Source organism: Dromiciops gliroides, chromosome 1 (genome assembly GCF_019393635.1).
Source record: "Dromiciops gliroides isolate mDroGli1 chromosome 1, mDroGli1.pri, whole genome shotgun sequence".
NCBI classification, from domain to species: domain Eukaryota; kingdom Metazoa; phylum Chordata; class Mammalia; order Microbiotheria; family Microbiotheriidae; genus Dromiciops; species Dromiciops gliroides.
The window spans coordinates 223816632-223841560 of record NC_057861.1 but is presented as its reverse complement, the minus strand read 5'-3'; the positions used below and the strand labels follow the sequence as shown (position 1 = coordinate 223841560).

The 24929-nt window shown below is 39.1% G+C and overlaps 1 protein-coding gene across 1 annotated transcript in view; it reads left to right on the top strand.

Annotated features, from left to right (window-relative positions):
* Window positions 1–9972: 9972 nt before the first annotated feature.
* Window positions 9973–24929, top strand: part of TWSG1 (twisted gastrulation BMP signaling modulator 1) — a 64465-nt gene continuing 49508 nt past the window's right edge. Inside the window, 2 exon segments of the mRNA XM_043976546.1 lie at window positions 9973–10115; window positions 13178–13336. Of these exon segments, the coding sequence (XP_043832481.1) occupies window positions 13217–13336 (120 nt within the window). The 5' untranslated portion in view covers window positions 9973–10115; window positions 13178–13216.

The window sequence follows — 24929 nt, the reverse complement described above, 5'->3', positions numbered from 1 at the left end:
GGGAGGGAAGGGAGGGGGGGAGAAAAAAATCTGGAACTAAAAATCCTGTGAAAACAAATGTGGGAAACTATCCTTATATGTAACTGGAAAATAATAAAATACGTTTTTTAAAAAAACAAGAAAAAAAGAAACACATGTCAAAAATTGTTTCTACATGTAATTGGGGGAAAACAAAATATTAAATAAATAATTTAAACTTTTTTAAAAATTCCCTTCTCTAGCTCTGTTTCCCTCTTGAGTTGAATATATTTCTTCTACACCAGTCTTATAACAATGATAATGATGATTGGGGGGGGGGCAATGAGGGTTAACTTGCTCAGGGTCATATAGCTAGTAAGTGTCAAGTGTCTGAGGCTGGATTTGAACTCAGGTCCTCCCAAAGGAAAAGCTGGTGCTTTATCCACTGTGCCACCTAGCTGCCCCCAATAATGATGATATTGATAATAGCTAACATTTATATAGCACTTAACTATGTGCCAAACACTGTGCTAAGCACTTTACAATTATTACCTCATTTGACTCTCACAAAACCCCTGGAAGGTAGGTGCTATTATTATCCTTGTTTTACAGATGAGGAAACTGAGGCAAATAGGTTGTGACTTGCCATGGGTCACATAGTTTGTGTATGTGTGTGAGTCAGTCAATAACCATTAAGTGCCTACTATGTGCCAGGCACTGTGCTAAGTAAGCACTGGTTATACAAAGAAAGGCAAAAGACAGTTCCTGACCTCAAGGAGCTCACAATCTAATAGGGGGGAACAATTTTTAAAAAATAGGAAGGAATGGGTAAAGTCCAGAGGATTGTAGCTAAGTGGAAAATGATGAGATGACTGCACTAGACACCTTCCTTAAAGAGAGGTTCCAGAAAAAAAACAAAAAAACAATAGAGGATCTGAGAAGTGCTCACCACTGTCCACTGTCCAGCTTCTCCAATCAAAGGGAGCATGTGTGTATTCAACTTTTCATTACCATTTCAGATAAGAGTGAGGGTCATCTCAAGTCTGCTTTTCCTCACTCTTTTCCTCCATGTTTGCTTGTTCTTCTTAGGCACCTCAATGATGAGAAATTTCTCAATTATGAGAAATAGCAAATCTCACCCCTTCTTTCTCCTTTCTACATTAGTATATTCCTTTTACCCTACCTTTTCTTGTTCCCTTCTTTAATCACTCAGAACATGGTCAAACTACCTCGATTGCTTCTATGTTTCTTATTCAACTCCCTCTGCACCTTTTCAAAGACATCAAAGTTCTAAGGAAACACTTGTTTCTTCTACATTTATTAGGATGTTAGCAAACCATCATACAGCCCATCCATTTCCTCAGGTAAATATACTTTTTCTGGATTATCTTTGACTCTTGTGTTTGCATTTCAAAGTTCTGGCTCAGCTATGCCTTTTATTTCCCATCACAAATGCTTGAAAGACTTCTATTCTGTTAAATCTCCATTTTCCCCCCAGTAGAATTGTGCTCAACATACTCAGGGTTAATTATTCTTGGCTATAATTCTATATGTTTTGCCTTTTGGAATATTATACTTGTGTAATTTAAAAATTCTAAATGTGGGTTCTAATCTGTCCCCCCAGTTTTGGGGGGAAACTGACTAAAATCACTGATAAACGAGTTTAGGGTTTTTAAGGGTTTATTGAAAGATAGTAAAAGAAAGATTGAGAACAGACTTCTTATAGCCTGAAATCCTCACCTTCCTAAACTCCCCTGTGAAGTTCTCTGCCAACACACCGATGTCTCGAAGCCAAAGAGGCAGGAGCTCGTCCCCAGCATCTGCTTCCTGCTTCATCTTCCCCTCCCAGAAATAGGAGGTTCTTCAAGCTGATTGGCTAGTGTCATTCAAATTCATTAAGTACCCTTAAGTACCAGTCAGATGTGCTTAACTAGAATTCAGCCAGTAATCCATTCAGCAGTCGCCTTATCCAATTCAATCAGTTTAATCTCCAGGTGGGCTCCTGAGAAAAGAGCCCAAGAGTGCTAGCCTCACCCCCTCTTCCTCCCACAAGTAAATGTTACTTCCTGATGCCAAAGAGCCGTATGTCTTGCCCTCAGACACCTTCTCCTCATGGCAGAGTGTCCTGCAGTAAGTCTCCATCAGGTGGCATCATTCCAATCGTTACAAACTCTAAGATCTCTGATTTTTAGCAGAAGTTGCCCAGTCTTGTGTGATCTCAACTGTGATTCCTTGGTCCTTGAACTGCTTCCTTCTTTGTGCTTGTTGTATTTTTTCTTTGACACATGAGCTCTTTATTTTGGCTATGATATTCCTGTGACTTTTTCCTGTGGGATTTCTTTTAGGAGGCAACTGATAGGGGCAGCTAGATGGCACAGTGGATAGAGCACCAGCCCTGGAGTTGGGAAGACCTGAGTTCAAATCCAGCCTCAGACACTTAACACTTACTAGCTGTGTGACCCTGGGCAGGTCACTTAACCCCAATTGCCTCACCAAAAAAAAAGAAAAAGGAGGCAACTGATAGATTCTTTTGAAACGTGTATGCTCTGGTTCCACTTTCTCAGGACCAGGCAGGTAATATTTCCCTCAAGTTTCCAAGATACCCTGAGGAATTTGGAGGTGACTTTTTTTTTTTTACTGCCATGAACTCAAGCCTCAGTCAGCTATGTACCTCCCATTGTTAGGGGGCCAATGACTAGTACCTCCAGTTCTTCTTAACCACTTTAATATCAGATTAGCTTTTACAAAGAGCTATAGCAAAAAATAAACATAGAAACCCTTTCTTTAATACCTCTTGGGCATATTCCCACTATACCACCTCAGACTCTTCTCAGGGAAAAGGCAGCTCAATTTTGCTCAATCACCACATAAATAAGTATTGGCTACACCTAGTTCACATCTAAAGGCAGTCTTTCTGATGGATGAGTCTTTATCTTAGTTTCTGTTATTAGGGAAACCCAAAATCCAAACACTTGCTCCCAGGGCATTGATGCTTCACTGGCAGTGAAACCAGCTTGGACTCAGACTCTCAGATTCCTATGACTTGTTTTTCTGACCTTTCAAAACTCCCAGCATCTGAGAATCCATTGTCTTGACCAGATGTCATAAGTGAAGGTGTTACTAAGAAGACCCTCCTCTTCAACATATGGTTAGCGGATGAAAATCGATGACAGAATGACTATGCATGCTCCACATGGAAGTGGAGTCTCCTGGAAGCAGCTCCCTAATGTCCTCTACATGGAGAGAGGCCATCTTTGCCCTAGCATCCTGTAACATGGAGATGTTATTTGAATCACCCTATGCATGTACTGCATTACACTTTTTTTAATAAACATTTTTATTTAAAGTTTTTAGTCCCAAATTCTATCCCTCCTTCTCCCCCTATCCCCCCCCCCGGGCGGTAAGCAATCAGATGTAGATTATCCATGTGCAATTATGTAAAACATTACCATATTAGTCCTTTTGTATAAGAAAAGTTGAACAGAAAAATGAAAGAAAAAATGAAAAATAGCATGGTTCAGTCTGTGCTCAATCAATATCAGTTCTTTCTTATGAGGTGAATAGTATGTTTCCACATTACACTTTCTATTTTTACTTTGTACTCTGATTCTAAAAGATCTGAACATTTGCGGGGGGGGGGGGGTCATGAAATAAAATCATAGTGAATTGGAGTCTCGGAAAAAGTTGCTCTAGCCCCTGTCTAGACAAGTGTGCCTAGACAGGGGCTACAAGCAAAAGCAAAGGCAGAAAGATTGAACTAAATCTGACTTGTAGACCTGACAGTGTAGTCAAATCATGTAGTCCCTTTAGAAAAAAGAGAAGTTTAGCTTTGATAGATCTGACAATAGGGAAATATTGTAGGTTATTAGAAAAAAGAGTAGCATAATAAAAGCAATTTTTAAGGCAGAATTATCTAGTAATGATAGGTAAGGAGCGATTAGAGAAAGTGTGGGACTTGAAAAAATTTTAAAGATAATGGCCTTCTGTGATTTGCAACCATATATTCTCATCATCAGTTAATAAATCAAGCAAGCATGAAGTAAGCACTTATTATTTTCCAAGCATTGTTCTCAGACTGAGGACACAGTGACAAAACTGAAGCATTCCCTGCCCTCAAGAAGCTTATAGGCAAGACAATCTATCCATATATATTCATATATCAATATGAAATACATATACGGAGCCAACAACATTTCAAAACTCTCACCAGAAGAAAGTCGATATTAAAAATATAGATTTTACACACACACACACACACACACACACACACACACACACAGGGCAGCTAGATGGTACAGTGGTTAGAGCACTGGCCCTGAAGTCAGGAGGACCTGAGTTCAAATCTGGCCTCAGACACTTAACACTTACTAGCTGTGTGACCCTAGGCAAGTCACTTAACCCCAATTGCATCACCAAAAATATATATATATATATATTTTATGTGGGGAAGTAGCTTAGGATCCTTGAAAGGGTTATAGTTTCCCAAATGCCATCTAGCCCCTCCCCTTAATCAATTCTAGTATGGTTCATTGTCCATCTCCAGTGCCTGTCCTAGTTGTAGGTGATGATGAACTAATTCAAAGGGCTGCCCATCAAAATGCATAGCTTAGTCTGGAAAACAAATATTTTTCATCAATTTGAATCTCCTTATAGGATTTTCCCTCAGCAAAAGTCCTGCTGTTATTAACTTCATAGTGTTTGCATGAGTCCACAAAAGGGATATAAACCCAAAAAGTTAAGTGCGAATTCTTGAAGGTTCTACCTGGTTTCATGTGTACAAAAATATTAATAGCAGCAATTTTTGTGGTGGCGAAGTCAAAACTGAGGAGATGCCCATCATAATGCAATCAATTATGATATATAAATGTGGTAGAATGCTATTGTACTATCAGAAATGATGAAGGAAATAGTTTCAGAAAACCTGGGAATACTTGTATGAGCTGATGCAAAGTGAAGGAAGTAGAACTAGGAGAACTTATACAATAACAACAGTATTGTGAAGATAACCAGTCCTGACAAACTTAGGAACTCTGATCAACACAAGGAGCAACAGCAGTTTCAAAGGACTAATGAAAAAACATGCTATCCAACTTCACATAGAGATGATGGGCTCAGAATGTAGACTGAAACCTTTTCTTTCTACTTTTTAGGGACATGGTTAATGAGGGAAGTTATTTTGCAAGACTATAGCTGTAATGGATTTTGTTTTTCTTGACTTCTTTTTTTTTTTTTGTGCAGGGCAATGGGGGTTAAGTGACTTGCCCAGGGTCACACAGCTAGTAAGTGTCAAGTGTCTGAGGCCGCATTGGAACTCAGGTCCTCCTGAATCCAGGGCCGGTGCTTTATCCACTGCACCACCTAGCCACCCCTTTTCTTGACTTCTTAATAGGTAGGGAGGGAAAGGAAAGATGGGGAGAACTCAGGACTCAGAAATTGAATTTTTAAAAAGTTTCTATCTGGTCTGCTCTTGCTTGAACACACCCTTTGAAATGCTGAGCCTGAACATGGTCCACTCTGGCCATTTCTGGGGAAACGTGACTCGGTGCTAAAGCTTTGTCCTTTGGGGACGACGTATCAAAACTGACGTGGTCCCTTGGTCCCTCAATAACTTAAGATGTCTGGGCCACATTAAAGCTGCCTCAGAGGGGATTGGTCACTGTCAGGAAGAGTGGCCCACTTGGCCCACTTAGAGTAACCTGGCTCCACTACATCTCTCTCTAGGTTAGGGATTTTATTGTGAAGAGAAGGGGAAGGGCCACTTCCTGCCACCCAGCACTAGGGCAGCTGTGGTATCTGGTAGCTAAAGTATGTGGGTTACGTAAGTGAACCTGAGCCTGCGCTTGGGACCTGAGTTGTCCCTTTTGCTTCCTTTCTTTCCTTAGTATAGGTCAACCTTATGATTGTAGAGGTTGGGAGATTCTGGGTCCCCAGTAAGTGCCAACAACAATTTGAAGAAAACCCCTGGTCACCACCCAAGTGCTTGATGGGGAAGAGGAAGCTTAGAAGAATGAGTACCACTCGTGCCCTGGCTTATTGGAAGCCATGGACCTGGAGGGATTCCTTTGAAAAATTCAAAATCAAAGTGAAAGTGAAATAAATGCCAATTTAGCAGTCCCAGAAAACTTTTTGTGTTTTTATGTTTTAAATGTCAGCCTCCTGAGTAAGTATAATAAATAGTTTTAATTTCTTACTACTGTTTGCCTAAGTCATGTCAAGGCATGCCTGTGAGTATTTTAGGTTTAGCATTTCTTTTATGTAGAGGAAATAAATAATTGTTCTCTTCCTGATTTTCATTATACATTTAGTGCCTATTTCCCTCTTCTCCAGAGACATAGTTTCTGGGCAATTTAATCATTGTTTTAATGAGGTCGTCATTAATAAATTATCAATAGTCATTTTATTAATAAAAGGTCTCTCCCAGACCAAAGACAATCATGGAGATGGGCTTACAGCTTATATGCCCTCGAAACAGTAGGTGGTTCATCAGACAGCAATCAAATCTAATTGGTTAATGCAATCGGAGATGTACTATATTAAAATGAAGGGCTATACTAGACCATCTATAGCTTTAGGCTATCAATTCAAAGAATGTATACCCTTTTCAATAGGTGGGCTCAGTGACTCCTGGACAAAGAAGCCTTCTGATATCTAGACAAAAGGATCTGTCTTCACCCAATCTTGAGTGGAACACAATGAGCTTCCCCACCATAGATTAAATTCCTTCCAATGGGTCTGACCAAGATGAAGAGAGTTAATGCAATCTCATCAGTAATGATACTACAGGGAAAAGGGGACTTTTTTTTAAAAATGAGGAATCTAGAAAAAGGGAAGATCCTCTGAATCTCCCCAAGATATTAGCTATTAATAATCATTTTTCACAAGCCAAACTTTATTTAGCTTTACATAATTTTCCCCAGGGCTCAAGGTTTAGAACCAGAGAATGTGAAAAAGAAACTGGTCCCTTAGTAGAGACCAGACTCCCCCTGGACTGAAGACAGTTTGAATGCTAAAAGGGGCACCTTAGTAAAAAAGGGAAAAGACTATTACCCTACCAATTACCTCCTTCACCACCCAGCAATAGTTATTATTACACTCATATAATCCTGATTCCCATGGAGAGAGACTGGCTGAGAGAATGCTAAGGCAACACTACATATCTGTATGGGAAAAAGAGTTAGTGCCAGAGTTTCAGACAGAGACACATGTAGTGAGAGAGAGAGAAAACAAGACTTTGTAAACTGTGGACATGTAGGGAAAGCCAGCTCCTCAAGGTGTACCTGATTTCTAAGTTTGTCTCCTTAGAGACTTTGAAGAAAGAAATTTCCCTTTGGGTGATATTGAAGCCTCTCTCCTCATTTAAGCTCAAATCTTATCTCCCAGCAAAAACAAACAAAACACTTTGGTGTATTTTCTGGTGTATTCCAATCTGGAGAACTCCAATTTCTATTTACTGTTTTGCTTGAATAAATGGTTTACTTGCTATTCAAAGAGCTAAACTGGCTAGTGTAAACTAAGGGGTACCATAACTCTTTAAGAGCAATCAGGGAAGTGGCTTTTCTTCTTAACCTATTGTAATCATTTCTGTCCCTTGGAGAAGAGTGGACCAGATTCCAGAGATATCTGTTTCTTCCAGATCCAAACTATGCAGCTATACATTTTGATATGTCATGTGAAAATATGTGTATACACACATGTGTATATCCATAGTATATGCATCCATGCATGCTAGATTGGTATGTATATACTTAGACAAGTCATATGGGTATATGTATATGTACATATGTGTATATATATATATACACACACATGCTGTATAGGAACATATACATTTAGACAAGTCATGTGTATAATATATGGTGTTTATGTAACTATACATATCCATATGATTTTCTAAATATATGTCATATGGGCAGTTAGTACAAAACTAAAACTCAGGAGATGAGGACTGAAATGTAGGTCTGAGAATCATCTGAATAGAGTAGAATCCATGGAAACTAATGAAATCACCAAGAAAAAATAGAGAGAAGAGGTGAAGATCTGAGACATAGCCTGGGGTTACACACACAAATAGGCGGCAGGGACATGTATGATGAACTTGGGTTCATCATCTAGGGTTAGTCTGACACATAAGAAGATAATCACAACAGATTTATGTCAAGAAAACCCAGGGCAGAGAGATGATCCAGGAGGGGGTTGTCAACAGTGGCAAATGCTACAGACAAGATGGGATGAGAACTGAAAAAGGTCTTGAATTAAGCAATCAAGAGAACACTGGTGACCTTAAGAGCCATTTCATACAACTAAAACTGGAAGGGTCCTCAGAATACATCTGGTCCAACTTCCTCATTTTACAGATGGAAACTGGAAGGTTAAGTGGCTGCCAGTATCACACAGGTAATGAGTGTAAGAGGTGATTTGGACCCTCATTTGAGTGGCAAGCACAGAAACTAGATTGCAAGAGGCTGAGAAGTGACTAGGAGATGGGGAAGTGGAGGCAACTACCATAGACAGCTTTTTTCTAAGGGACCATAAACATAACTTGAGAGGATGATATAGTCAAGTAAAAATAATTTAAAAAAAAATTTTTTTTTGCAGTGTAATGAGGGTTAAGTGACTTGCCCAAGGTCACACAGCTAGTAAGTGTCAAGTATCTGAGGTCACATTTGAACTCAGGTCCTCCTGAATCCAGGCCTGGTGCTTTATCCACTGAGCCACCTAGCTGCCCCCAAGTAAGAAGATTTTAAGAGACTATAAAATATAAATGTCATCTGATGAATATAAAGTGATATTGTTAATCTTAACATAAATTTTATTGAAATATCTTAAGTATCATCACATTATAAACATCTTTTAAGTATAGGCCTCGTTTGGGCAGCTAGGTGGTACAGTGGATAGAGCACCACTTCTGGAGTCAGGAGGACCTGAGGTTCAAATCTGGCCTCAAATACTTGACAACTTATTAGCTGTGTGATCCTGGACTTAACACCAATTGCCTCACCAAAAAAAAAAAGTATAGGCCACGCATTCTTCCAAGTATCTATCACAGTCCTAGGCACATAGTATTCAATAATTACTTATTGACTTATTGAAAAATCCATTTCTTTCCCTCAAGGAGCTTATAATCTAATGAGGAAACTAAAACAGGTTGAACAAATTGTCAGGGAAGATAGGTCAGTTGTCTGTAAGGCTGGGAAGCTAGTAGGAGCATCCTGTTGTTCAGATCAAGTCTCAGGAAAGGCAGTGTGGTATAACGGATGGTGCAGTAACCCTGCATCTGGAATCAGAAAGTCCTCCGTTCCAGTAGGGCCTCAAACACCTATTAACAGGGTAACTAACCTTGGACAAGTCTGACCTTTCTGTGCCTCAATCTTATTCATCTGTAAAACGAGGGGACTGGACTCAATGGCTTCTACGATCCCTCCGAACTCTAAATCGTTGAGAAGATGAGGGAGAGGGAGTTCAGGAGCCAGAGAGAAGGGGAACAGGAGAGAGAGAGAGGAGAGGGCAGGAGCCAGAGAGAGGAGGGGGCTAGAGAGGGAGAAGAGGGGGACAGGAGCCAGAGAGAAGAGGAGCAGGAGCAAGAGAGAAGGGGGGCAGGAGAGGGAGAAGAGGGGGACAGGAGCCAGAGAGAAGAGGGGCAGGAGAGAGAGGAGGGGGCAGGAGCCGGAGAGAAAGGGGGCAGGAGCCAGAAATAAGGGGGCAGGAGAGGGAGCACAGGAATCAAAGAGCAGGGAACGTGAGCCAGAAAGAAGGGGGCAGGAGAAGGAGAGGCGGGAGGTGGGGTGGGGGTGGGGGGTTGAGGGGGAGGGACGGGGGGGGGGGCAGGAGAGGGAGCGAGGCGCTGTGAGTGGGGGTGGAGAGAAGGAGCCCGAGCGGCCTGGCTAGCAGAGGCGAAACGAGGAGAGGAGAGAAGAGTCCTGTCTCTTTAAGGTGCCCGAGGTGGGGCGGCCCCGCTCTGCGCCGCACGGGGCTGGGAGGGGGGCGCGGAGCTGGGGGGGGGGGCGGCGCCCGCGAGAACCAGGGGGGCGGCGGCGACGGCTGGGCCCGGGCATCTGCACGCGCTGCTCCCCCAAGGCCAAGTTCCCGGCTCGCCCGGCTCCGAGTGGGGAAAAGGGACGGAGGGCAGGGAGGGCGGCCCAGCCGCGCCGCGCCTCACGGTGAGGGGAATTCGGGGGCCGCCAAGTGCGGGGCTTCGGGAAGAGGCCTGGCCGGGGCCCGGGCGGGCGGCGATCGGGGGTGGGGAGGGGTGAAGCAGGTTCCTGCGCTGGCCTGGGCCCTGGGGTGGTTCAAAGGCAGGACTCCCTTAAATGTTTGTTGAGTTGAGTAGCAACAGTTGGGGGGAGCGGGGTGGTTGGCTGCCTTTGGCCCGCCCTTCTTTTATCCTTTTGAGGCTTTTATGTTTTCTTAGGGGCATCCTCCTCCTCTCTCTACTCCTCCGTCCTAATCCAAGTAGCTGCGAGCCCCCTTCCTCTCCTCTTTTCCCTCCCTCCCCCCCTCCGTCATCCTTCCCATCCTACCCTCCTCTCCTCTCTCCCCCTTCTCCCCTTCTCTTCCTCCCTTCCTTTACCCTCCTCTCTCCCTCCTTACCTTCCTCCCGTCCCCCTCCCCTCCTTTCTCCTTCCTTCCCCCCTCTTGTCCTCCTTTACCCCTTTCCCTTCCTCTCCCCCTCCTCCCCCGTCCTTTCCCCCTCTTTCTCCCCCCCCTTCCCTATCTCTCCCTCTCTCCTTTCCTTTCCTCTGAGTAATGAAAGAAATTAAGTCCCGAGCCGGGCCATCCTTTAAAAATGCTTGTTGATTGAATGATATGTCACTCCCCTTCTTCCCCATCTGCCTCCCGCACCCGGCCTTCTATTAACCCCGCCCCTGCCGTGGTCCAAGTGTGAAAAAAAATCTTTTTTAAGCTTAGGCTTCCACCCTGGGCTTGTCCCCAGGCCGCTCAGTGCCTCGGGGGTCTTCACCTGAGTTCAGTAACGGTGGCACTTGCATTAGCAGCTCAGCATTGGGTGGAATCGTGGTTTCTGGAGTGTTTCCGAAATGCAAAGGTTATCATCGGTGTTTAGTTCTGCTAATTGTGGCATTTCCCTTGAGGACAAAAGTCAGTCCGAAGTCTTGGTTTAGAAGAAATTGGGTATGATGGATTTTAAGTATTAGGAAATAAACATTTAAGGGAGGCAGAATTGGATTTTCAAAAAACGTGTCACAGATTCTGTGTTGTCCTTCGCTTGCCTGAACTTTTTCTTCTCCTTAGAGAATGAAGAAATGCTTTAATAAACTAAATTTGTTAAAGCTTTGGCGGGGGGGGGGGACCTCATAACCAAATATTCATTAATTTGTCTTGTCAATAAGATGAAAAACTAGTGAAAAAAAATCAAATTTTTAAATGGCTGATTCTGGCTCCACAAGTACATGCCAGCGGCTCCAAAAATTATCCCATGTGGTCAGAGTAGTTTAACAACTTACAAAGTTGGGTGACTAACGTTCTGTGGGGAATGTTTTGTGGATCTAGTAATAATCAACAGGACTTTCTCTTTCTAAATTTTGAGTCATGTTTACCACCATTAATGTAAGAGTCCTCAGTTCTCACTGCTGTTGTTAAAATGTTAATGCTCAGAATAAAATAGTAAATGTAATTACAGAAATCTCAAGCTTGACTAGCCTGTTAAATTGTAAGTGTAACAACTTAATTTTTAAAAAATGTGCCCGCATATGTATATGTACACAAGTTAGTGTTCATATCAGTAAATTCAAGAAGTTACATTTTCTTTTTTTACATCTGATAACTATTTCTATAATTTGTGGGAGTTCATTTTTTTCCTCATTTCTTATAGTTTTAGTCCTATTGTGGCTTTAAAGAATTTATAATGAGGGGGCAGCTAGGTGGCACAGTGGATAAAGTACTGGCCCTGGATTCAGGAGGACCTGAGTTCAAATGTGACCTCAGATACTTGACACTTACTAGCTATGTGACCCTGGGCAAGTCACTTAACCCTCATTGCCCTGCCCCCCCCAAAAAATTCATAATGGTACCTATCTATAATGAATTCCTGCAGTTAGTTTTTTGAACTCTCTCTCCATCCAGTTATTCACTTAAGCATGTATAGGTAATAATAAGCTACAGAAAGAGAGAGAGCTTGTGAGAGCTGGCACATTTAAAGCATTTCATACATATTACTTCATTTGGTACTCACAATAGCCCTGGAAAGTTCGTAGGGCAAATTTGAATGTCCACATTTTATAAATGAGGAAACTGGAGCTCAGAGAGGTTAAATAATTGTACATTCTTTTCCTTTCGTTGATTTATTCAGGCCCATTTTATAAGAGAATATGAAATGATTGCAAATCAACAAGTTTCATCTACATTTAAAAGACTCATTGATAATACTATAACTGAAAAACATTTTATTTTTTATGTGCTACAGAGTGGAATGATTAAGCATTTGAGGATCTGGGGTTTTGTTGGTGTGGTATATACCTTACATCAACACAAACCACAACCCTCTTAATGCCTTAGTTGATCAACTTCAGGGATTGCTGTGGAAAAATTCATCATCCTGCAGCTGATATGGTGATGAGCTTCTCCAGATTTAACTAGACTGATCCTCAAATAGTAATCTATTTCATAGGGTCCCTACTCAAAGCCTTGGATGTAGGACCTCTCAGAGCTTGTGCTGTTTTGGCTTATGAAAACATAAGATCCTTTTAACATCACGATGATTAAGCAGAGTAGGACTTTTAAAGGGTTGATGGAAATGAATACCCTCTTACTTTTTTTTTTTAAGTGAGGCAATTGGCATTAAGTGACTTGCCCAGGGTCACACAGCTAGTAAGTGTTAAGTGTCTGAGGCCAGACTTGAACTCAGGTACTCCTGAATCCAGGGCCGGTGCTTTATCCACTGCACCACCTAGCTGCCCCTCAAGGAGCCATTCTTTTCTTTCTTTTTTCTTTTTTTTTGGCAGGGCAGTGAGGATTAAGTGACTTGCCCAGGGTCACACAGCTAGTAAGTGTTAAGTGTCTGAGGCTGGATTTGAACTCAGGTCCTCCTGAATCCAGGGCCAGTGCTCTATCCACTGTGCCACCTAGCTGCCCCTATTTTCTGAGCTTTTAATCAGCTTTCATTGAAAATTATATTCAGTGGAATATGTCTAAAGTACTTAAAATTAGGAGACTGATTTTCACTCTAGTACATAACTATCTATTGAAGTGAAGTATTTTATTTCAGAGCTTCGTGGGGATTGCCCCTTGTCTGCTTTGAGGAAACATGAAGTCACAGTATCTTGTGCCTACCGTAGCCATACTGATGTTCCTAACGTGGATCCCTCTCTCACTGAGTTGTAACAAAGCTCTCTGTGCTAGTGATGTGAGCAAATGCCTCATCCAGGTATGATTGAAAATTATTTATATGGAATAAATAGACTCTAGTTTTCACATAGAAAAATTCTTCATTCATGTTTGTTATGATGTTATTATGGTATTTGTTTCAATTTTCTCATTTGCCTTAATGTCTTTCCACTGTGGGAGCATTTAAAAGGTTTTGAAATGGGAATTTATTTCTCTTTAGGTCCTATCTGAGATTAGAATCTATATTTCTGGTCATATTCTATTACCTGCATTATTTATGTCTTGGTGAGATGATTCTACTTTGAGGAGACACAAACGCCTCTTCAAATAACAGAATCTGTTACAGAGCTTCACATCATCATCATCAAAATTCAGTTCAACCAATATTTGTTACATTTGAACTATTTTCAAAGCAATATACTAAACTGTAGATAGATGAAAAATGACATTAATCTTGCCTTCAAGGAGTTTACATTCTACCATGGGATATGTAACATGTACACAAATAAGGATAACACAAAGTGGGGTTGAATAGGCATCAAGGAAAGCTGTATGAACAAGGTAGCTTAGGAATTTGAGTGGAGAAAGAGCTCAGCTCCATGGAGAAGCTGGCCCCTGAGCTGAGCCTTTAATCAATCCAAGAAGCATTTAATAAAACACCTGCTATGTGCAAGGCACTGGGCATTCAAAGACAAATTGAAAAAATGATGCCAGGTCTCAAGGAGCTTATATTCTAGTGGAATACTTCTGATTTTTTGAAGATGGAGAGAACACTAAATTACAAGCATAAGGGAAAGGCATTCCAAATTGGGTTTTGAAGGAAGGTTGGGCATGTAAGTGACACAGTAATACAGTGCTAGGCCTAGAGTCAGGAAGACTCATCTGAGTAAGTCATCCAACCCTGTTTGTGTCATTTTCCTCATCTGCAAAATGAGTTGGAGAAGTAAAGGGTAAAACACTCCAGTATCTTTGCCAAGAAAACCCCAAATGGGGTCACAAAGAGTTGCTCATGACTGAACAACAACAACAGGAATATGAGAGATGAAGGGGAGGAGGGAGGACATAACAAACATTTTATTCAAAGTCATGAAATGGAAAGTTAGGTTTGCGGCTGAGTTTCGGGAGCAATATGTTGACCAGCTTGGTTGGAATGAAAAATGCATGAACGGCTTTAAAAAACTAGAAAGGTAGGCTAGGGCCAGGTTGTCAAGGATTTTAAGTGCTAATCTGATGAGTTTATCTTTTATACAGTCAGGAGCCATTCAAGGTTCTTGAGTAAGGGAGTGACATAGTCAGACTTATGCTTTAGGAAAACTAATTTTGGCAGCTGTGTGGAGGATGATTGAAGAGGAGAGAACACAAGCCTAGAGTCCAGTATGAGGTTATTGCAACAGTTTGTGCAAGAGATGATGAGAACCTGCACTGGGATAGTGGAGGAGTGAGTAGAGTTAAGGGGATAAGATAGGACGTAGAGATAGAATCCACAAAACTGATCAGGTTTTAAAGTTTTGTACTTTAGAAATATATATAGATATACCCAAGATTGTTGACGTGAAACCAGATTGTCACCTTCTCTAGATGTCCTTTCAGAGGTAGGATGGGGAATGGGACTTTTTCAGTACTAGGAAACATTAAAACTGAATAAAGAATCTGTGAGTGCAGGGCAGAGATGTTTCTACTTCAGTTTTAATAAACTACTACTGAGTTAACTGAGTAGGAAATGGAAAGATGTTCTTCTCTTGTATATTGCTCCTCAGATCCTTTCAGTTCAGAAAGGTATAGTAGCGATTTTCAGTACGTTGTTTCTTTAAAGATTTAAACTCTCATCCTCATTTTATTATATTATTTCAGAAAGATTACCAAATAAAATTATCTTTATTAGCGTTATCCTTCCAATTTAGCAATTATTAAGCCCTTAAGGTCCTTCATCATTTATTTTTTAAAGAACTTTAAAAAAAACAATTTTGGGGTGCTTGTGTTTTGATCATTGTAGTGAATTCTCATATTGAAACTCTCTCCATGGGTTTAGATGGCAACTCCTCTGTTATTTACAGTCTTGTAAAGTTGACTAGCGTCTCTGAGAGGCTAAATTACTATCACAAGTTCATATTGTTCAGCACTATTATTATAAGAGGCAGATTTTCTTGACTCCAAGGTAAACTAAACTGCTTTGTGTCTGTAATTTATCAAGTTCTAATTTCCTATCAACTTAAAATTTTTAAGATGACATTTATGTTCCCATTGCCATTTAATTTGTGATAATTACATCTGAAGTAGAAGAAAGACAGGCATGACAAATTGGGTGTATTATTGGGAGTTTTTATTTGCTTAACAGTTATGGGGCAGTGTCGATGGCTTTCTTTTCGCTGTATATGTTTTGTTCCTTAGGTTTAGCCTAATTATTTGGTTTGAAAATAATCTGAATTGTTGGCAAATTTTATGTCTAGTTTGATGACAAATTTTGTTTCAGTTTTGACAACAAAGATGAGTACTCTGCCTAATTACAGTAACATTTTAATATTATTGGAGAACAAGCTGCTACATAAGTGTATTTTCCAGATAACTGAAATTTATCTCTTTTAAGTGCTATTTTTTTTACCATTTCCCTGCTTTTTAAAAGAGTATGCAATTTGCTTATCATTAATGTAGAAATCTATAGGTACAACCCCTCTATGATTTAGTAGTGGGAATAATAGCACCTCCTTACAGAGTTGTTATGAGGATTAAATATAATAATATATGGGACATATATACATATAAAGAGACTGTATTATAGAATAAATATTATATGTAAAATGATATAACATTATATTATGTTTTATATATAACATGTATTTTATGTGTGTGTTATATGTATATATCCTCACAACAACTCTGTAAGGAGGTGCTATTATTATTCCCATTTTACAAACAAGGAAACTCAGGCCAAAGGAGATTGAGTGACTTTCCTGGGATCACACAGCTAATACGTGTTTGAGGCAGGATTTGAAGTCCAGTCTTCCTGAATCCAATTGCATTTAGCTCTATCACTGAGCTGCCTTCTTGCCTAAACAACCCTTAGCTTCCTGTTCCCAACTTGAGATTGTGAATCTGAAAGTAATATGGACTGAGTTCAAGATGAAAATGGATTTTTTCTCAACTTTATGCCTTGGTCTTTATAATATGCCTTCTTTATTTTGTAAAAGTGAATCAGGGGCAGCTAGGTGACGCAGTGGATAAAGCACCGGCCCTGGATTCAGGAGTACCTGAGTTCAAATCCGGCCTCAGACACTTGACACTTACTAGCTGTGTGACCCTGAGCAAGTCACTTAACCCCCATTGCCCCGAAAAAAACAAAACAAAACAAACAAACAAACAAAGTGAATCAGACTTACCCATGGTCATATGAAAGTATGAGGATACACATTAAGAAAAAAAGCTGTTTTTTATAGACAATCCATGTTCTCTCTGTCATTAGTGAGAAATTTTTACTTAATTTTAATTTTTCTTTTGCTTTGTGAGAGAATATTAATAAGGAAGTTTCTTTTTGAATGTTTATGTTTTAATATTTACCAATATTTAGCTTAATTCTCCTTGAAGCTGTGTAAGTCTGGAAAATGTAAAACCAAGGGGCTCTATAGAACTATAAATCCATATAGGTAGACCTCTCAATGTGATTTAGGTGGAAGAGCTGTGAATTTGGAGTCAAAGGACCTGGGATTGAATCCCAGCTTTAACATTTCCATTTAATATTTAATATTTGTGATCTTGAACAAATCACTTTATCTGTCTGGGCCAATTTCCTTATCTATAAAATGAGGAGATTGAACTGTTTAGGTCCTTTCTAGTGCTAATGCTAAGATCCTATGAACTCACTGGACAGAAGTGGACTTGACCTAATACATATAGCATCATTAATAATGCTGACATTCTGGGGAGGTGAATAAAGGCAGCTACTTAGTATTCTGTTATCTTAGTAGTTAAGTAGTTAAAGTAACAACATTGCAGCATTTTAAAGAATTTAGATTTTTCTCTTGAAAACTTCCTAATACTTTGCAACAGGCCAGCGCATATTCTAATTTGGTTTGAAATGTTGAAGAAAAATAGCATTACAGTGTTTTAGAATATTTGTGCTGACAGTGAAGCCTTATATACTTACACCATTAACTAAACATTTTTTTTCTCTGAGGGCTCATAGTTATGTAAATATTTTTTACCAGTAGGGCTGTAAGGCCATGCAGTCATTATTGCCACTCCTACAAGTTGCTGTGCTTAAGGGTGGTCCCCACATAAATATTTATTTTGTGCTTCTAAGGAGAAGGAAGTCTTACTTTAAACATTGTGTAAAGCTAAATTTAGCTATCTTGTTTTATGTACTTACTCTTTGGTTTGCTGTGATCATATAACTAGGTTTTCTCACAAATAGGTTTGTGTGAGGATTCTCTCCTTAAAAGAATGTTTGTAAAAGCTTAAAGTTTCCTTTTTCTATTTTAGAAATCTTTCATAACTTAGATCCTTTCTTCCCCTATTGCCTGCAACCAACCTCAAAGTACGCTACTTATATTAAGAAGAAAAGTTTTGGGGCAGCTAGGTGGCGCAGTGGATAGGGCACCGGCCCTGGAGTCAGGAGTATGGGTTCAAATCCGGCCTCAGACACTTAACACTTACTAGCTGTGTGACCCTGGGCAAGTCACTTAACCCCAATTGCCTCACTAAAAAAAAAAGTTTTTATGGATCATTTAATCACCTTTGGCTAAAATAAACCGGCATATTTTAAAATGGCTTAGATGTCTTATCCAGATATTAACTATTTTACTTTTTAAATGTAGGCACAAAGACTATATTGACCAGTCACCTTAAATTGTTGAGCAGAAATATTTAACCTTCTTAGGTACCCAATTTAGAAATGCTGTGTCTTTCTCCTAGAGATAAATGTAATTTATGTAGTTAATAAAATTGGATTGTAAAAGAAATATTCAGTTGCATCTTTGCTGTTCACTTTTATTTTTGTACCCACAGTAATGAATTCTATATTTCATATCTATGTAAATGGTTTCAGGAAGGTGCTGTCAGATTATCTTCCATTATTTGTCTTCTAAACTACATTACTTTTTTGTCCATTTTTTTCCTCTTCCTTTTCACCTCTTTTCCTTTGCCAATTAATTGCAACCTGTTTTTTCATGTATATGGTTTCATCATCATCTCTTTGTGTAGAAACTCCTGACACTGCAGCAGTACTCAGATTCATCTGTTGACTCAGTAAGAAAGGCTTAGGGAATTGCTTGAGACATGGAGATTAAATGACTTGCCTAACATCACATAGGTAGTAAGTATCAGCAGTGAATTTGAACTCAAGTCAGCTGACTTTACAACCATCAACATTTTATACTTGACTGAAAATCTTCTTTAAAATCCAGAATGAATGTCCAAAGCTAATGGAGTCAGGGTTGATGTTATCAAATAAAAGTGGTTCAGCGTTACCCCAAAATATATAGGGTTGAGTTAAGTTGGTCAAAGTCCAAGACAAAAAACATATCTTTTTTTCTCATTCAGAACTCTTTGAGGAAAAACGATTCATAATTTCTCTTTGGGGGGGGGGGGGCCGGCGGCCGGCGGTGGCGGCCGGCAGCTAGGTGGTGCAATGTATAAAGCACCGGAGGACCTGAATTCAAATACGGCCTCAGATATTTGATACTTACTAGCTGTGTGACCCTGGGCAAGTCACTTAACCCTCATTGCCCTTCCCCCTCCCCCAAAAAAGGGCATTTAACTTAAGATAATTTTGTACCACAATGTTTTATAAACTGACATGTAAAGATAAAAAGTTGAGAGGAATAAATTAAGTTATTTGGTTTGCAGATTGCGCTGTTTTAAAATTTTTGTTAGGTTTCTAAAAGAAATGGATACCTTTTAGACATACTGTCATATGCTCAGCATAGGCTTTATAGATTTAGTAGAGGAAAGTATGGTTTGTTTTCTGAGTACCAGCCTGGCTACCTAAGTTTAGAGACATTCAGAGCCAAGCCAGCGTGAGAAAAGCTCACAAAGACCAGTCTGTAAGTCACAGAGAAACTGCAACCTGTGTTGGTACGAGTCCCTGTATTTAAGAAATCACAGAACCTTTAAGAATTAAAGTAAATATGGACTTTGTTTACTTACAGATTAATTGTTGTTAAGCTGTTTTACCAATTTCACTGAAGCCTTTGCTATAGAAGTTGAGGTTCCTATACCAACCAGTCAACATCCATCAAGGTCAATTAAGTAGTAGATTATTCCTATCTTCATAATTCTGTTCTTAAAGTTTGTTTAGCTATTGCTTATTATGGGTAGTCGGTAAAGCAAAATAATGTAATTTGATCAGAGGAACATAATTATATTTATGTTTATCCTTTTGTACCCAAAGGCTAATTGTTTGGATTTTCCCCCACCTACTCAATATAATAAAAGAATGTAATGAGTAGAAGTGACAACATAGTCTACTAATTTGCTGATAAATAATATTTTTAGCAGTGACATAATATGAAGTTACTTAAGAATGTTTTTGATTGCATCATTGTGTATTCTTCTGGATTGCCTTGATAGGAACTCAGGTTTGTGTGTATATTAAGTAGTTGTATTTTTTAAAGTATTTGTATAAAAATTAGGTAGTTTACCGCAGATAATAAACTTTATTAAAAAAAATTTTACTGCAGTTTGGAAGAGAATCCATAGGGACTTTCTTAAGGCACATTTTAGAAAGCTTTAAAATTGTTGAATTTGAAGAGTCCTCTTGTGTTCTTTTAAATCAAATAAACATAATTTTCTCAGCAATGTTGTTTTAATAACATTACTAGCAAATTTCTCAAGTCTTGGCAGAAGTTGGAAAAGTGGAAATATTTAATAGTATTCAGCTCCATAATATAAATAAGACTCTTCCTTAGAGTTTTAACTTCTAACCACAAAATAAATGTTCATAAAACAAATACTAAAGCTTGCTGAGTCTTGAACAAAGTTAATAGCATTTTGCTTGAACTCTAGTGTTATACTTTGAGCTTACTGGCCACTTAAATTTGTACAGGATGAGACTTTATATTAATAATGATGAAATAACTTAATCCCTATCATCTGGAACCCAATAAACTAGACAGCTTGAGCCACATGCATATTCCATATTTCCCACAGTACAGATTTTTGTCCTGGTAGTTACACTGTTGCTATAGCTAGCCAGAACAGACACAGTCTAAGGAGACCTCAATATTATGAGGAATGGATTGAGATCAGAGATAGGAAATAGAGGGAGAGCTGGTGGTAAAAGCATTCAGAATACTCATGGGGAAAGAATAACTCCCAGCTAATCAGGTTTTTTAACTGATCTGAATCCAAATTTGTCTAGCATGCCAGATATCAGTAATAGCTTTGTAATAACTTTGCAAAGTTAGTAGGATGTGGTATTTTTGTATGTACTACTGGAAAAGAGAATCCCATACAATTATACAGAAGTTGAAATAGGGTCTGATTTTTATCATTGATAGAAGCTGTTGGCAGTACCAGGTTTAATGAGCCCAAACTCCTACGATGTTCATTAGCCCTGTGGGAAACAGATGGGGCTTTATGGAACAGCATCAAATAATAATTTACTTAATTTTACCCAATCCAGCCATGAATGTGCCAGGAAAATTACTTTTATAAATCCCTCTTGGATCCTTTTTTTACTTAAGTTCCACAAACTATGATGTTTACTAGGACAACTGATAAAGACTAGATGTTGTTTTTGTAAATATCTGCTTATTACATCCTGACCTGAGAAGAATTCAGCTGAAATCATTGTGAGCTACTCCCTCCGGATCATAACTCTTTGCCTTACTAGTTGGTCTTTATGACTTTCTGTGACCAATTAAAAAAAACAAAACACTGTCATTTGGTGGCCATTATTCTAGTGATGAACCTTTTCGTTCAGCTGGGGCTGGTCCTTAGATAAGTGGACATCTAGTCTTCTTTTGCTGTGCCTGTGATGTGGACACTGGCTTTTTAAGTCCTGCTAAAACTTGCACTCTGTTAGCCTGGTCCTTAAGGCCCCAGGGTCACTGCCATGCCAGAATGAACTAATTTGAGTGTAGGAATATAGTAGGAAGAAGATATCTTGTCTTGTAAATCCCATATTTTTTTTGGCATGTATACTAAGTTCAAGAGTCATTGCTCAGTGGTTTCTTTTCTTAAAATTTTCACTTTGAATTATAGACACTTAAATGAAAGATATCCTTTGAAACCGGGTAGCATAACCATTCAGATAGAAGTGGAAATTTGTCTTAATGTCAATATGAATAAACTCTTAGTGAATTTTTTGGGGTGGAGTCTATTTTTATATGTGCTAGACAAAAAGTGAATGTGAAAGTGTCTTGAGCTTTTTCATTTGGGGTTCTAGTTCTGATAAATGTATTTAGCACAAATTAATATTTTAATTACTATTTTAAGATAATTTTTACAAAGGGAAATCCCTGCAAGAAAGAACCATAAATATAGTCATGAAGTATTAACTAGAAGGTCTACAACACATTCCTTTTAGAGATAATTAACACTGAGGCTCTCAAGCCAGTACTCTTTCCACATCACCTCTATTTTTCCTGTTCACTTTCAGCCTAGTACTATGTTACACTAAACAAAAATTGGATGTGAAAATTAAAATTTTATTAAGGGTGAACTTAATAATGTCATTGCTTTATCTCACCTGTGCTTGAACTTTTAAGGTTGACCTAAATTGTATGTAAAAAAGTTAACATTTTATTAAACTTGGAATTAGTAAAGTTATTACTATACCTGTCCTGTCCTCTAAGGTAAACTCAAAAGGTGATTTTTTTTAAATCATTGGGCAAATGTCCTGTAGACCTAAGTGGGAGAGAGAGGAGTAGACTTCTAGTATAGTTAATGCAAAGTAGGAAGATAATATTACACTTAATATAGTTTTTTCAGAATAAGTAGTTGATACTGATGCATCTTTCTTCTAGGAGTCTTAGAATACCCACCACCACATTGAGGGTAACAGAAATCTGCATAGCTACTTGTAATAGCACAACTACTAGGTCCTGTGTTGCAGGAAAAAAAATCTCTACACTGAAAGGTTGGGTTATCCCTGGGAATTTTAGTTAAGTGGAAACATTGAAGATAGAGAAAATATTCTATTTTTAGTGTTTGGCTTCAACAAGAAAACTTTAGCTTTCCCACCCCCCCCCCCCTTTTTGGTAAACAATTAGCAACCAATGAATTTTTAGATTGGATTTTTGTGGAATTTTATGTGGTTGCTGTTCACTTATTCCATTCAGTTGAGTATATGCCTAGTTTTGTCACAAAAAATTAAACAAAATTTCTAGTAGCTAGCCTTAAAGAGAAGATTTTTTTCTAATGCATGTGAAGGCATTTAGTCCCACGTCATTTCTTCTGTTGACCCTCCTAACAACTCCCTACTTGTCCTAGGCTCCAAGCACCCTTTGTCTTGCCTCCCCTCCTTACCCAGTGGAAGGCAAGCTGCAACAAGGGACTCTTTTTTTTTAAATCTCCAATACCTAGCTCAGTTGGACACAATAAGCTCTTACTACACATAAATTGTATTGGATTGAACTCCCAGTATTTCTGAGCAGATTCCAGACTCATAGAGTAAAAGAAAGCTTTATAATAATTAAATGAAGAATCATGGTGAAGTTTTGAGGGTGGAGAAAAAAATAGAAAAAATACAGAAATGATTCTGGGCTAAAAAAGTTCCAGCCCCCCATGTCTTTTTTTTTTCTGGACCCCCTAGCCGACTAATGGAGTCTGAGAATTCATATAATGACACACCATGTTTAGAATCATTGATTCTCTGTAAAGGTTTTTAAGTGAAACTGTGGTATTAAGGAATAGTTCCATAGGAAAGATTTCTCCATATGCAGTAAGTAATATAATGGTAGCAAGATAACTGACAGAGATGTTGAAGCTCAAGCAAGAAAATGGAAATTAGAAAATAAACTTAGGGAAGTTCATATAGTTGAGATTGAGGTACTTTGTCCAATTTTTGTTCCTTAGGTGATTCAGTATTAGAGTAAGATTTCGTGATGTTACAGTGGGAGGTTGGTTATAATGTATTAAGAATATCATCATGCAGGGGCAGCTAGGTGGCACAGTGGATAAAGCACTGGCCTTGGATTCAGGAGGACCTGAGTTCAAATCCAGTCTCAGACACTTGACACTTAACTAGCCGAGTGACCCTGGGCAAGTCACTTAACCCTCTTTGCCCTGCCAAAAAAAAAAAAAAAGAATATCATCATGCAGTCCATAGTAAAAATAGCCAACATACATATAGCACTTTAAGGTTTGCAAAGCCCTTTAGATATATTATCTCATTTGGTCTTCAAAACAATCCTGTGTCCCGTATCCGAGGGTGTGTCGATACTCTGACAGGACATGCTTTTAATTTTAATCTGCATTATTAATACTTTAAATCTAGACAATCAACAGAACAATGAAGTAAGCCTTGGTTTGTAGGTGTGCCTATTCCTGAGGTATAAATGCTTACATTGAAAATATAACAAGCCAGTTAGAACTGGCTTCAGCACAGTCCTGCCCACATCCCTCCTTTAATGATTACAAAAAATTAAGACTTCTTGATTGAATCAATTAGAGGTATGAACCAGGTGTGAACAAAATCTAAACATCTCTATGGAATCATTCAGGCATCAAAGGCTTTGTACTATGGGTAAAAAGACCCCGAAAACGAGAGGATGAAATAAAATACCACACAGGAATTGTATGGTACTTTCCTGAGAAGTCCATGCTCTGTGAGTTTTGTGTAAAATTGCAGGCTGGGGAATGGCTGAACAAATTATGGTATATAAATGGAATGGAATATCATTTTGCAGTAAAAACAAAAACAACAACAATGAATGGGACAGTTTCAGAGAAATGGGGAAGCTGTTATGGAATGGAGTAAACAGAATGAGGAGCATGATAAAAATACTGTAAACTCAAGTAACTTTGAAAGACTTAAGAACTCTGATCAGCACAGTGACAAGCCACAATTTCAGAGGACCAGTGATGAAGCATGCTACCCCTGACAGAGAAATGATCAGTGTGGGGTATAGATTCAGATAAATATTTTTTGGACAAAGCCGGTGTGGCAATTTATTTTGCTTGACCATGTATATTTGTTACAAAGGGGTTTGGTTTTGTTTTAATTGGGGAGTGAGGAAAGAAAACAGATTTTTGTTTCAAATTGAATTTAAAAAAATAAAATAGCCCAAAGGATTCAAGAGTCTGGCAGCAGAGAGGAAGGAATAGGACCCCCAAGAGTGAAGAAAGGAATGGCAACACAGGGGCAAAGAGAGAGAGACAGAGAGACAGAGACAGAGAGAGACAGAGACAGAGACACAGAGAGAGAGAGAGAGAGAGAGAGAGAGAGAGAGAGAGAGAGAGAGAGAGAGAGAGAGAAGAGGGGGAGGGGAAAAGAGAGGAGAGGAGAAGGGAGAGAGGTCAGAGCTGGAGTGGAGAAGGGTAAGGCTACCAGATGTCTCCACCTCTTCCAGGACTGGAGGAAAGTTCCAAGAAAAGGTCTGTTCTTTCTCTGAGAGAGATCTAGATGACTCATATTCATCAAGGCATACTGGGCATATAAATGGAAGCCAAAAGACAGCTCCTTGAGGAGCTGACAT